At 37.6% G+C, this 12,960-nt stretch overlaps 1 protein-coding gene across 1 annotated transcript in view; it reads left to right on the forward strand.

Moving 5' to 3' along the window:
- Root (ciliary rootlet coiled-coil, rootletin) overlaps nucleotides 1–12,960 on the forward strand; it is a 461,920-nt gene that overhangs the window by 123,755 nt on the left and 325,205 nt on the right. Inside the window, exon 8 of the mRNA XM_067137854.2 lies at nucleotides 366–562. Within this exon, the coding sequence (XP_066993955.2) occupies nucleotides 366–562 (197 nt within the window). The remainder of the gene's footprint in view (nucleotides 1–365; nucleotides 563–12,960) is intronic.

Here is a 12,960-nt window from a genome sequence, read left to right on the forward strand (position 1 = left end):
CTGGGTTTACAAATAGTGGAAGCCTCCGTCATCATTGCATGAATACATTTCATCCATTTCAAATCTGACAAAACAGTTAAGATCTTGATAATATTTCAGTCCTTAATCCTAGTTTGTGGTTTTTTTTTGAACTTTCATGTAGATTTCTTCTACACAGAAGTTACAACAATTTGCCATGAATAATATTATTGTTAGTTTCCTTGACATTCATAAGAATTCAGTCCTTATTCCTAGTTTGTGGGTTTATTTTTTAAACTTTGTAGATTTCTTCTACACAGAAATTGTGACCATTATCAATGTATAATAGTATTGCTAGTTTCTTTTATGATAGTGGCAACTTGACTTACTCTGGTTTGCATGTCCAGGAAGAACGGTGTGGTGAGGCAGAGCATGGAGTGGGACAAGTCATGCGAATGCAGGAGGAAATGGAACTACTGCAGAATGCTGTAAGGGACATTGCTCATGCTGTGATTCAGGATGCAGAGAGTCATGACACAGAAGCTAGTCATGCTCCTGCTCCACATGTTCACCTCTCCCAGACAGGCCAATATCCACCTCCTAGGTAAGGATCATCAGATGTATTTTCCAGTCCCCATTGTTGTATTCATTCATTACACAGATCACTCACTTTTACACGGATCACTCACTTTTTTCTTCATATATACAGTGAAATCAAGTTAGAGGTTGACAGTTTGAAACCCTTTTATTATTTAATGTATAATCTGATGCTCATATTGGGTTGGTGGAAGTTTCTTGACAAAGTGTGGAACGCACATCTATCACAATGTCTGCAGCACACTTATATTTTAGCACTCCACAGCACCCAAACCATGCATTTCCGGACATGGGCCCTGCTTGAAAACTTACCAGTTTACCGTCCTGCACAACACACTAAGCATTGTTGGTATTGTCACCCTGTATACTTGGCACTTCTTTCACGAGCAGTACCACCGACAAGTCCTACTCCATACATAGTCTTCATGATCACTTTTCACCCGGCATCATCTACCAGCTTCAGTGCAGAGTCTACCTAGCTGTCTACATTAGCATAACTACCAACACTATTAAATTGAAAGAAGTTATGTAACGGTTCAACCTTTTCAATACATCTAGAATTAGAAATGTAATGTTACATTACTAGTTGATTATAAGCGGTACCGGTTACGACCACTGTTCCGGGTCATCATCAGCCGATGATCACTTAAAATATCAAAAACAGTGCACAGGAAAATAATAGGTGATGTATAAATTTTCACTAGTTATAGTTCATGAAGTATTATAACACTTTTGGCAGTAGCACTGCATGTTGAAAGTTCTTAAAATCTTGAAGAGGTCAAGGATCAATCATATAAATGAAGCCAGATGTGAATTCTTAGAGAGCAGTGAAACATATGTGCTAATGGCGCTGCGTTTTTAAATGTTTATCAAGATGAAAAATTAAATAGCTTCTATGATCAAGTTTGTAAACGTTGCTAGGCGTGAAATCGTATAAAACAGTGTAATATACTTGACAGTAGAAATATATAGTGAGGTTTATAAAATCTCATATGTCAGATTCTTGAAGTTTGGAGATGCAGAACAGTTGACATTTAAAAAAAAAAAACAGTTGTGAAAAGAAAAAATCAAAAATTGCAATATTAGAACAACTGAGAATCTCATTTACACAGCATGTGATTTCTTGAAGATAAGAGCTCAGGTAGTTCTTGAGGTGGCTTAAGATATAAATTTAAATGTTATAATGATCTGAAACATAAGTGATACCCAGTTCAGTGTATAAAAGAAAAAGAGAGAAACAAAGAAGTTTTTTGTTTTAAGCATTATATATAGCAAGGGGTTGAATTAGTTACGAGTCAAGACATTCATAAAGTTACCAACATCCTTAAAAAACACATGAAAATTTATTTTAGAACCAATAACAGAAATATTGATATATTGCACAATAACTCATTAAATAAATCTAATGGTTTTTCTTAATCTGGAGTAGACAGATTCAAATGTAACAACTGTAGCTCTTCGTACATTGGACAAACTGGGCGTAACTTTACTATCAGATACTCCGAACATGTTAACACCATAAAATATAACAGACTCTCTGCAATAGGACAACACATACAAGACTCTAAACATAAATTTCACCAGAATTGAACAGGACATGCAAATACTTTAAATTATTAACACAGGCCCCCTTTAAACACAACTGAAAATAGTTTTATTCACCTGGACTAATACTTCAACCCTAATTCCAATTTAAACGACATTTCTGAAAAACCCAATATTCTGTTTGACTTCCTCGTTCTCATTTTCAAAAATGTTAAATTTCTAAACCCGAATTCGATTTTCCATGCCTTACATAGGTCCTACCCACGTTTTCTACCTTCAATAACCCATCCACCTGCCCCACTTTAAACTACTACTCCTCCTTTATTTCGCTATCCCATCCTTTCCTTTCTTCTTTCTTCATTCCACTTCATCATCTCCTAACCAATTCAACCCCTCGCTATATATAATGCTTTAAAAAAAAAAACTACTTTGTTTCTCTCTTTTTCTTTTCCTCATTGAACTGGGTATTATAATATCACTTACGGTTCAAATCATTATAACATTTAACTTTATACCTTACGCCACTTCAAGAACTACCTGAGCTCTTATCTTCAAGAAATCGCACGCTGTGTAAATGAGATTCTCAGTTGTTCTAATATTGTGCTTTTTAACTTTTTTCTTTTCACAATTGTTTGTTTATGTCAACTTTTCTGCATCTCCAAACTTCAAGAATCTGATATACGAGATTTTATAAACCTCGCTATATATTTCTATTGTGAAGTATATTACACTGTTTTACACAATTTCACGCCTAGCAACATTTACAAACTTGATCATAGAAGCTATTTAATTTTTTATCTTCATAAACATTTAAAAAAGTAGTGCCATTAGCACATATGTTTTACTGCTCTCCAAGAGCTCACATCTGGCTTCATTTATATGATTGACCCTTGACCTCTTCAAGATTTTAAGAACTTTCAACATCCAGTGCTACTGCCAAAAGTGTTATAATACTTCATGAACTACAACTAGTGAAAATTTATACATCACCTATTATTTTCCTGTGCATTGTTTTTTATATGTTAAGTGATCGGCTGATGATGACCCAGAACAGTGGTCGAAACCAGTACCGCTTATAATCAACTAGTAATATAACGTTACATTTCTAATTCTACATGTAGTGAAAAGGTTGAACCATGACATAACTTCTTTCAATTTAATTGTGAACTCAGTTCAGTATGGAACATAATGTAATTCTTATCTTTAAATAACTACCAATACTCCCAAACAAGAGTGTGGCAGCCACAATTCCTGAAAAACCTATATCCACCCAACTTCATCAATCCACATTTAACGATTGTTTTATAGTTAAAGTCCTTAAATCTCTTCACCTCATCTCATCTTCCCACCTCTTGCACTTAGAAATTCCGAAGTTGGAATCTGGTGCTCAGATCCAGGGAAGCATACGGCCTTAACCCACTCGACTGATGTGACATTCATGTGAGCATTCGCCAGGGCTTAAACTCAAATGACAAGATATTCACGTGCCGCTTCGAGTCATATGTGCTAGCTTATATTTTGATCACCCCTTTTGCAAACTACTATAAAACAGGAATACGGCTTGTTTACAGCTCTCCTTCTAACAACTTGCACTGTTTTATATTGCCTAATTGTAGCCTCTGAAAGCACAAACTGTTTATCGGATTTCAATCATTCTCCTAGCCATGGTTCTAGGCATAGTATAAGCAAGTGACATTAATGCTATTGCTGAGCTAATTGAAAGTGTTTTAGACTTTTAGGACAGTGATGGTGATCATGATAACATTGAAGAAGAGATTTGAAGTGAAAGTGATATTTCATCTGATACGAGTGACATTGAAATCATACCTAAAGCCCCGTGTACGAAACCAAAACAGTGACTGGGTATGGGTTAGTAATAGAGATAACCAACCAATTATTCATCACTTTACAGGGTCTCCAGGGGTATCAGGAGAAGTGAGAGACAAATACATTGAAACCTTGTTAGTGCATTCCTCATTAACACGTTTTTCCCCTTAGCATCTCGTAACTTCGAAGTCCTCTCATCGTACTAAATCTATATAAATATACCTCACTTATCGCATCACGAATTTTCGCTATTACTGCTTAGTGATCACATTTTCCTAGCCCCGAAAATGTTATTTGTCATCCCTTGTGGAAGAAATGTGATTTCCAACTCGGGTAAGAGCCGTTGCCACACTTGCGTGAGTATGGAGAAAGGCCTTTAATTCCTGAACTTCACAGGATAAGTTGCACCTTCGGGGAGCAAGCCTTTAGCGTCAGGAATGTTAAGTTTTGCTTGCTTGTTAGTAGCGAGATTGCTGAATAATACATTTCATGTTGAATGGTACAGTGAAGTGAAGTGAATATTTGTTGCATAATACAGTAGAATATATCTGGATTAGAACATCATCGTGTGAAATTGAGTAGCGTGGGGCATATTTGTCGTGTGATAGCCTAGTTATTGGATACGAAAACTTGAAATTCCTTACTAATGAAGACAAAATTAAAATCTGTCAGAAAGTGGACTGGCTTCCTCACCTTAAAGTGCATAGATGTTGCAGATGTTGAACTCGTACCTTCGAGTTTTGACTCTATCACTGGAGTTGGTCGAATTTTATTCAGAATGGTACCAAAGTAATTCCTCCCAGTTGCACACGGTCAAGTCTTGAGTGTAACCTCCAATTCATTGTCTAAAAGTGTTATCAGAAAATTATGTTTAATAACCCACTGCTCCAAAATAAAAGGCTTCTACTGACATTACGGCTGTAGCCGTGTTGAAACACCGGATCCCATGAGATCTCCGAAGTTAAGCAACATTGGGCGTGGTCAGGAGTTGGATGGGTTGCCACGCGCTGTTGGTTGGGGGGTAAGGGAATGGAGGAGCGGAAAGGAACTGGCCACCCTACCGCACGTAAACTCTGGCTCAGGAACGCCTCTGTGGAGGTTCGGACCTGCCTTCGGTCAGAATAACCCTTACCTTACCTTACCTACTGACATTTGTTTTAGAAAGTGTGATCTGCAATTATGGTTTGATATTTTATAAGCCCTAGGGGAAAAGGTTTTCATATTTGTTCTCTCGTGTTCTTTACTGCTTTTAAATACTCTCCTCTCATCTTTAAAAAATGGTAGATATAGTTTTCACTGTACATGCAGATACACAATGTAAAATGCCTTCATGTCAGAAAAATCATACCTAGTGTTTCCATATCCCTATTGCATAGTTTTCATTCATATTTATTCACTTAACACGTTCTGTTTAGTTATCCCCTGCAAAAATGTCTTAATGAGGTTTTATTGTATTTAGATAATTCTGTATCAGAGTTGTCTGTATTCTTGGAGGTTATGGACCCGTCATTTCTCACATTGCACGGGAAACAAATATTTACGCTATGGAACAATTATCAGATCCACATGGAAGGTGGTGAAAAGTGCTTTGGCACTAATGTGGATGAAATTAAGGCCCACTTCACTCTCTATATTCTGGTGTCCCAGGTTCGTAAGCCTCGCCTCCAATCATATTGGTGCAAAGACAAAATTTATAGAAACCCCAATTTTTCGAGAGACAATGAATAGCTTGAAGTGCCTCTATATATACCCGAATATTTTGAGATTTTCCATACAAAATCTCCGTTCTAACATCATTGTTGTTGAGTACAATGATTTTGAATGCTTCACTGAAAACTGTTTATGAAAATTCTAGTTGCTGCCCCATTTATGTCATTTATTTCAGAGTGGTGCACAGTAGCTCTAACCTGGTGGCTTACTCATGTTGAGGACGATTTAAATCTGATTTCTAAACGAGTGCAGGACCATTAAACCTGAAGTAATTGGGTTAACTTTAGGTAACTGCTTCTTTCTCCGTTATCTCCAAATACCTCTCAACAGCTTCTACGTGTTACCTTTCCAAGAATCTTAAATATTACAACTCATTAATAAGACCTCTGAATGTCTCTTGATGACTAGGAAAAGCCTACTCAGGAAAATAAGATCTCAAGGAATGGAAAATCTTAAGGAGGATATTAGAACTCATCAGAAAAGAGGATGACACCTACAGGATCAGGTACAACAATGTGCTGCATGTTCATCAGGAAGACAGCTATGAAGAAAAGCCACTTGTCCCACATGGCCCTCTGCAGACTCACCAAGATCTTCAGTGCAATAGGTAGAGGGAAAAACCTCCAAGAACAGATGGATTACCGCAGTGAAATCGGACCTAGAACAATTACAAATTCCACTAAATACCATACAGTAACTATCCCAGTTCCTATAGATCACAATGCAGGGTGTCTTCCCAGTGTCCCTCACCATCAAGAACAACACCGGGACCACCAGACCAAAATGGACAGAGGAGAGAAAGCTGGCACACAGCCAGAAAATGAAAGCTTTCTGAGCCAAAAAGCAACACCAGATCCGTGTAAAAAGTCAAAACGAGCCCATGGTCCTAAAAAGGCTCAAACAAAAATAAATTTAAAAATCATCATCATCATCAGTTAACCGTCTCCAGTTTCCCAGGTGCGGTGTATGAGCGCTTGCCACTTCAGTCGATTTAGGTACCATTCTTCTTCCTGTACTTGGTTCCAATCCACTCCTCTATGTTGTAGATCTTGTTTGACTTGTTCAATCTGTCTCCTTCGAGGTCTACCTCTAGGTCTTTTGCCGTCTAAGGTTTTCTCTAACCATTCCTTAGCTACTGAGTAAGAATCCATTCTCATTACATGGCCATACCATTTCAATTTTGATCTGGTTATGGTGTCACATATCGATTCTCTTATTTGAATCTCTTGGCGGATACTCTCGTTGCAGACCTTATCTCTCCTGGTTTTTTGTAGCATTGTCCGGAGGAATTTCATTTCTGCAGCTTGGAGTCTACATTTATATCTGCCCGTGATGATACAAGTTTCAATGCCATACGTTGTTATGAGCAAGAAGTAAGCTTGATAAAGTGTTCGTTTGGCTAGTATTGGAATCTGGCTGTCCCAGAGAAGGCTTGTAACCTCATCTTTGAACTCTCTTTGTGGTTTCAGCATTTGATTGGTTATCTTTAGTCAGGACACTGCCGAGGTATTGGAAGTGGCTAACTTCTTGCAATTTCTGTCCGTCTACTGTGATATTTGTTCCTGACGTTTGTTTGTTAGCTGTCATAACAACTGTTTTCTTAAGGCTGATTTTAAGTCCAAATTCCTTAAAATGACAATTCCAGGCATTAATCTCTTCTTGAACTTCTTTCTCATTACCTCCCCAAATCACCACATCATCTGGAAATGCAGAATGCACTTTTCTTGCTGTGCTGTTTCACTCTTTTCATTATCTCATCCATCACTGTGATAAAAAGTAAAGGTGGCAAAATGCTGCCTTTACTTGTTACAAACCAGTTGTAGTAGCCATTTCCTGTCCTTACACAGCTCTGGCAGTGTTTGTACAACATTTTTACTGTACTGATGGGAGATACTGGAACATTTCTCCTTCTCAAGCAATTCCAAAGTTTATACCTCAGTATGCTGTCATAGGCTTTTTCTAGGTCCAGAAAGACAAAGATGACATTTTTTCCCTTTTCCCAATGTTTTTCCATTATCATCCTAACAGCAAAAAATAGATCTGTTGTTGATCTGTTACTTCAAAACCCATGTTGTTCTTTCACAAGCTGTGGTTCAGTGATCTTTTGTAATCTTTTCTCTGTCACTTTCTCCATCAACTTAAGTCATGAGACAGGAGTGTGATTCCTCTGTAATTGCCACATATCCATCTATTGCCTTTCTTGAAGAGAGGGACTATACAACCCTTAGTTCAGTCAGTCGGGATTGTCTCTTCATTCCACACAGCATTCATCACTCTAAATAGCCACTGAAGTCCATGAGTTTCTGCAGATTTTATCATGTCTGAGCTCACCTCATCAAGGCCAGGTGATTTGCCTTAGCTCATACTGTTCAGAGCATTTTCAATCTCAAACCAAGTCAATGGCGATTCAGTTTTTCCAGCCTTGTTCCCAGTATCCAATTCCAAATCTTCTTGAGTGATTTCTACTGGGTCTGTTCCATTATACAAGGAAGAAAAATACCTTCTCTTCTCTTCCCAAATGTCTACCTCTCTCCATGTTATAAAATTGTCATCTCTTTCCAATGCTGTAATTGGTGCATGAATAGTTCTTTTGTTTTTCACAATTATGTACAGAAGTTTCTTATTTCCTTTACTGTCTTCTACTAATTTGTCAGTAAATTCAAGCCAGTACGTAATCCTTATCTGCTCCTTTTAGGTTCTCTTTATCTCTTTCTTGTCTTGCCGTATTCTGATCTTTTATGGCTTGCTGCACAGAATCATTCCACCAAGAAGTTTCCTTTTCTTTTGGTATGCAACTTGTTTTTCCTACAATATCAACAGCTGAGCTCACAAGTATTTTCTTGAATCGGGTCCATTCCTTTTCTCCCATTTCTGTCTCATCTGTTGGGAGGTGGTCACGGATACTTCTTTGGTATTCTTCCTTTTTTTTTTTTTCAGGTTCATCCAATTTCTACACCCTTATTTTGGGTTTTCACCTGGTCTTAACATTTTCTACTGGGATGTTTCTAAAGGTTGCCATCAGTAATCTGTGGTCACTGTCCAGACTTTCCCCTGGCAATACTTTCACATCGGTGATAAACAAACCGGCTTCCTTATTAGGGATAATATAATCAATTAAAGATTTCTGCTGTCCATCCCAGCTGTATCTTGTTACTTTATGGCTAGGTCTTTTCTGGAAAAAGGTGTTCTTAATTACGAGGTTATTTCTTAAACAGAAGTCAGTATTTCTAGCTATAGCCCGACAATGTAATTTCCATTGTAGCAGAATTTTTTTGCACAGCTAGCATGTCTATCTTATCCCACTACTTGTGACATACTGGATGAATTCTTCTAAAACACAGAAGATGCATCACTGAAGCACACCTGAACAAAAAGCAAAGTATTTAGGCTACACAGTTACACTGTAGGCTGCTACGTGATTATAAATATTATTCTTTTGAACTGTTAAGCTGTATAACGACTTCACACATAAAGAAGAAGCACTACTGCATTGATAAATTTTGAAAATCCTATAGTCACAGAAATTACTCAAAAATTACTGTACAGTATATAAAATAATACTCTACCTTCTTCCAGTCTTCAGTACTCCAGTATTTTGAGAAATTTGCCCACTGAAGTTTCTTAGCTGCTGCTGTGTTTGTGATCTTGGCTTCTCCTCCCTTTAAATCTGCAAGGCATAGCTATCTTTTGACTGTTACGGGAGATATCTGTACTCTCACTCTTCCATCTTCACAAACAGTGCCCTGCTGATTGCTTTCTGGTTAGATTTTGCAAGATTCTTGAGTTTCTTTTTGGATCTTGGAGTTAGCTTTGGCCACCTGACACATTTCCCAGTGCGACTGCTGGTATACATGTTCACCATCATCACTTTTATTGATATTTCTCACGGCTTGTTGAGAAATAGCAAGTCCTTGTAGCTATCTGCTGTTGCATATAAATCCTGTCTTCCATTAAAGTCCTAGGAATGCCTATTTTTCATGGTGAGAGGTTCCTCTTCTTCCACACAATTTCATTGGCTTCAAATAATTCAAGTTCAGAACACAGATTCTGCTAAAGAAATGTTATAAATGATATAACATCATACTATACAGATTCAACCACCACCCTCGACTATGACTGCGCTAATACGCCTTCCCAATACAGCGATATGGGCGACATGGGCGACATGGGCCTAGTTCCCATTTTTACCGCCGAGCGCTGCATCGCTGGCATTGGAACATGATTGTTCATTACAGCACACGTAAAGTATTTTGTATATTTCTGTTTAAATATATAGCCAATCACTTGATAAAACATATTTAAATCACACTTCACACCTTAATAAAGAAATTCAGTGAAGAGCTTGGCCGTCCATAGCGGAAAAATCTGTACAAAATATTGTTAACAGTAGTAAATTATAGGAAAGAAATAATTTCACAAACTTCTCTGTTTTAGAGCTACATACAAAATACCTTTCTGCGTAAGGGTTTCGCGTTCTCACATTCAAATATTTCGGTTTTTCAAAGATATCTGCTGTTGATGTGGCTATGTTATTTAAGAATACAAAAATAGTACACTCGCAAATAATTTCAATCAATAACTGATGTCTGATTTCAGTACTACTTAAGTAAAGAGAATCCTTCAAAATAGGCACTAAATAGTCACACATAGGCACACCAGAACATTTATGCACACATGGTTGTGCTTTTAATACAAAATCATGAATAACTTTCAAAACCCTCAGCAGCAAATCAGATGCATAATGCAGCCTTCCGTTTTCATTTCCTTTATTAATAAAGTCCATTAGTGCTGATGAACACCTTCATCTTGTCACTGGAATTAAGCAGCTGTCACACTTGGTTTCCAGGTGTGTTTTTCGAACATCAAAACTTGCCATATACGACATATGTGAAAATTTTGCTCATAGGGTCAGTTAGTGCGGGCATTTCAGTGGGATTGGCAGACTGAGATGTAATAGCAACCTCTGGCTCAGTGAGGAAAGCAATGGGAAACCACCTCCGACATCTACAAGCTATTGAAGATACCAAATGAATAAATGGTTACTAGGATAAGTATAAATAATGAAACTGGGCACCACCTGCAACAATTACAGGAAGAATTAACTCTTTAGAGCAATGAGCAACTTCCTCTCCCAAGGCAACGGTCATCAGGCTGACGAGGCTCCAGACTTGCTTTATAACCTTACCTGTTACTGTTTACCCCTGAAATTAAATTTTGATAGCATGCCAGGTTTTTTCTCACTCCACCGATAAAATATTTACCACGAGTTTCACTACAACAATTTACTCCCTAAACAATATTAAAACAACAACAACAACAACAACAACAAAAAACAATTATCATAACATGATGAAACCAGTATAAACCTACATAAGCAACATCTACAAACTATACACAACAACTGTACATAATTCTGAAGGCCAAGCTCCAAACTGATTATCCTATGGATATGAAGACTGTCCCTCCCTAACCTTAAATACATTAATACAATGGCATCATCACCGTGGAATCTTACCACATGTCATAACTGTACAAAAAACAAACCCAGCCACCTCACTTTACTCTGTTACTAAGCCATACACAATGTAAAATGTCTGCTGCGGGATTAATAAATAACGGCAAGCATGTCGTATTATTCAAAGAACGAGCAAGTAATAAACACTTCAGCTACGTTTCCGTCAAGTCGTAATTAGTTCTGTGCACAACATATTAACTCCAAATTACACATATAAAAGACTGCCCACAATGTGCATTTCCTCGGTGAGGAATCCATAGTCTTACTCACAAAAGAACACCGTGTAGCATCTTCCACCAACCGCTCGCCGGGAATGTGAATTAACGAGTAATGAACTCGTCATGACTCGGTAATTGTGCCATAATGCACCTGTGAAGAACTCGTACAGCAAAGACTTAGCAGTGGCAATCGTCTTCAGCAGCAACCTCAATATCAGTGATCAGTAACCGCAAACTTGTGCACATTTAAAATAAACTCGTAGCACGCACGCACAATATGTTTCGTCCATCACTCCATAACAAGCAAGCTGACAAACTTGTTGCACGCGCACACATATATAGGCTTGCTCCATGTGGCGTAGTGTCTACTAAAATCCACAGGAAACAACACTACCACTGCCACATCTTCAAGCGTCTCTTGGTCAATGCAACCTCGTTCAAAATCGGAGCTTTCAGATTGGTTACCAAGCTTCCGATCCGCAAATGGCGAACTTGCACATTTGTCCACATTGATGAATTATCATCTTCAGCATCCACTTCCCGGTCTAAGCCCAGGTTTCTAAACCACATGTTGTAACACTTCCAACTGACTTCAACCGTCTTTCCCGATATCGCCACTCTTTTCCGTATTGCACAATTCTTGAGCAACCTACACTGCCATGCCATGTGCAGACTCTTATACAAATTAAAGTTACATAGATACAAAATTCCCTACTACAAATCTTCTTAAAATATTATCTTTTTACATTATAAATGAACAAAATTACATGATTTTCATGACTTCAATATTACAAATTATTTTACGAAAATTTCCTAATCTAAAAATTGGGGATCATACACTTTGCATTTCATTTCTATAGTATGCCTCTTCAGCGACACCTGGGCCGTCTCTGACAGCTGATGGCGGCACTGTTGAGATCCAAACCAGCCTCTGGGCTGAGCACTCAACACACATACATGCTAACTTCATAGAGGGATAGAACAGAGCAGGAAAAGAGAACTGTGGGATTTTAAATCGTGCCTCAGACCAATAATGAAGAAATAATAACAATGTTATTAGCTGTATGTCCCACTAACTATTTTTCTGGTTTCCGGAGATGCCAAGGTGCCGGAATTTAGTTCCGCCGGAATTCTTTTGCATCTTATAAATCTCATGTTTATTCCGTATTGGCTCAACACAACTAAGGTTAAGTTAAGAGTAAGTTCCCACCTTCCAATACTTAACAATTTCTATATAATAGACTTATTAATTACATAATAAAATCCATATAACCTCTAGTACATGTTTCGTTCCGATATGGAACATCTTCAGCTAAAATTGGTAAAATGGCAAGACAATTAAAATACATTGATGTTAAGATGATACATAAGCTAAAAGATATGATAAAATGGCTCGAAAATTAAAACATATGATAAAGATGATGAGATAAAGTTCATTCATGTTGGTTAAAAACCACAACAAGTCAGTTTTCAAGTGGCGAGTTAAAAACAGCGATAAGGTTCTTCATGTTGGAGGCGTATACATTTTGTCGATCTTGAATATAAATTGAAGAATACAGGATTTTCTTATATGTGATTTATCGGGGAAAT

Source organism: Anabrus simplex, chromosome 1 (genome assembly GCF_040414725.1).
Source record: "Anabrus simplex isolate iqAnaSimp1 chromosome 1, ASM4041472v1, whole genome shotgun sequence".
NCBI classification, from domain to species: domain Eukaryota; kingdom Metazoa; phylum Arthropoda; class Insecta; order Orthoptera; family Tettigoniidae; genus Anabrus; species Anabrus simplex.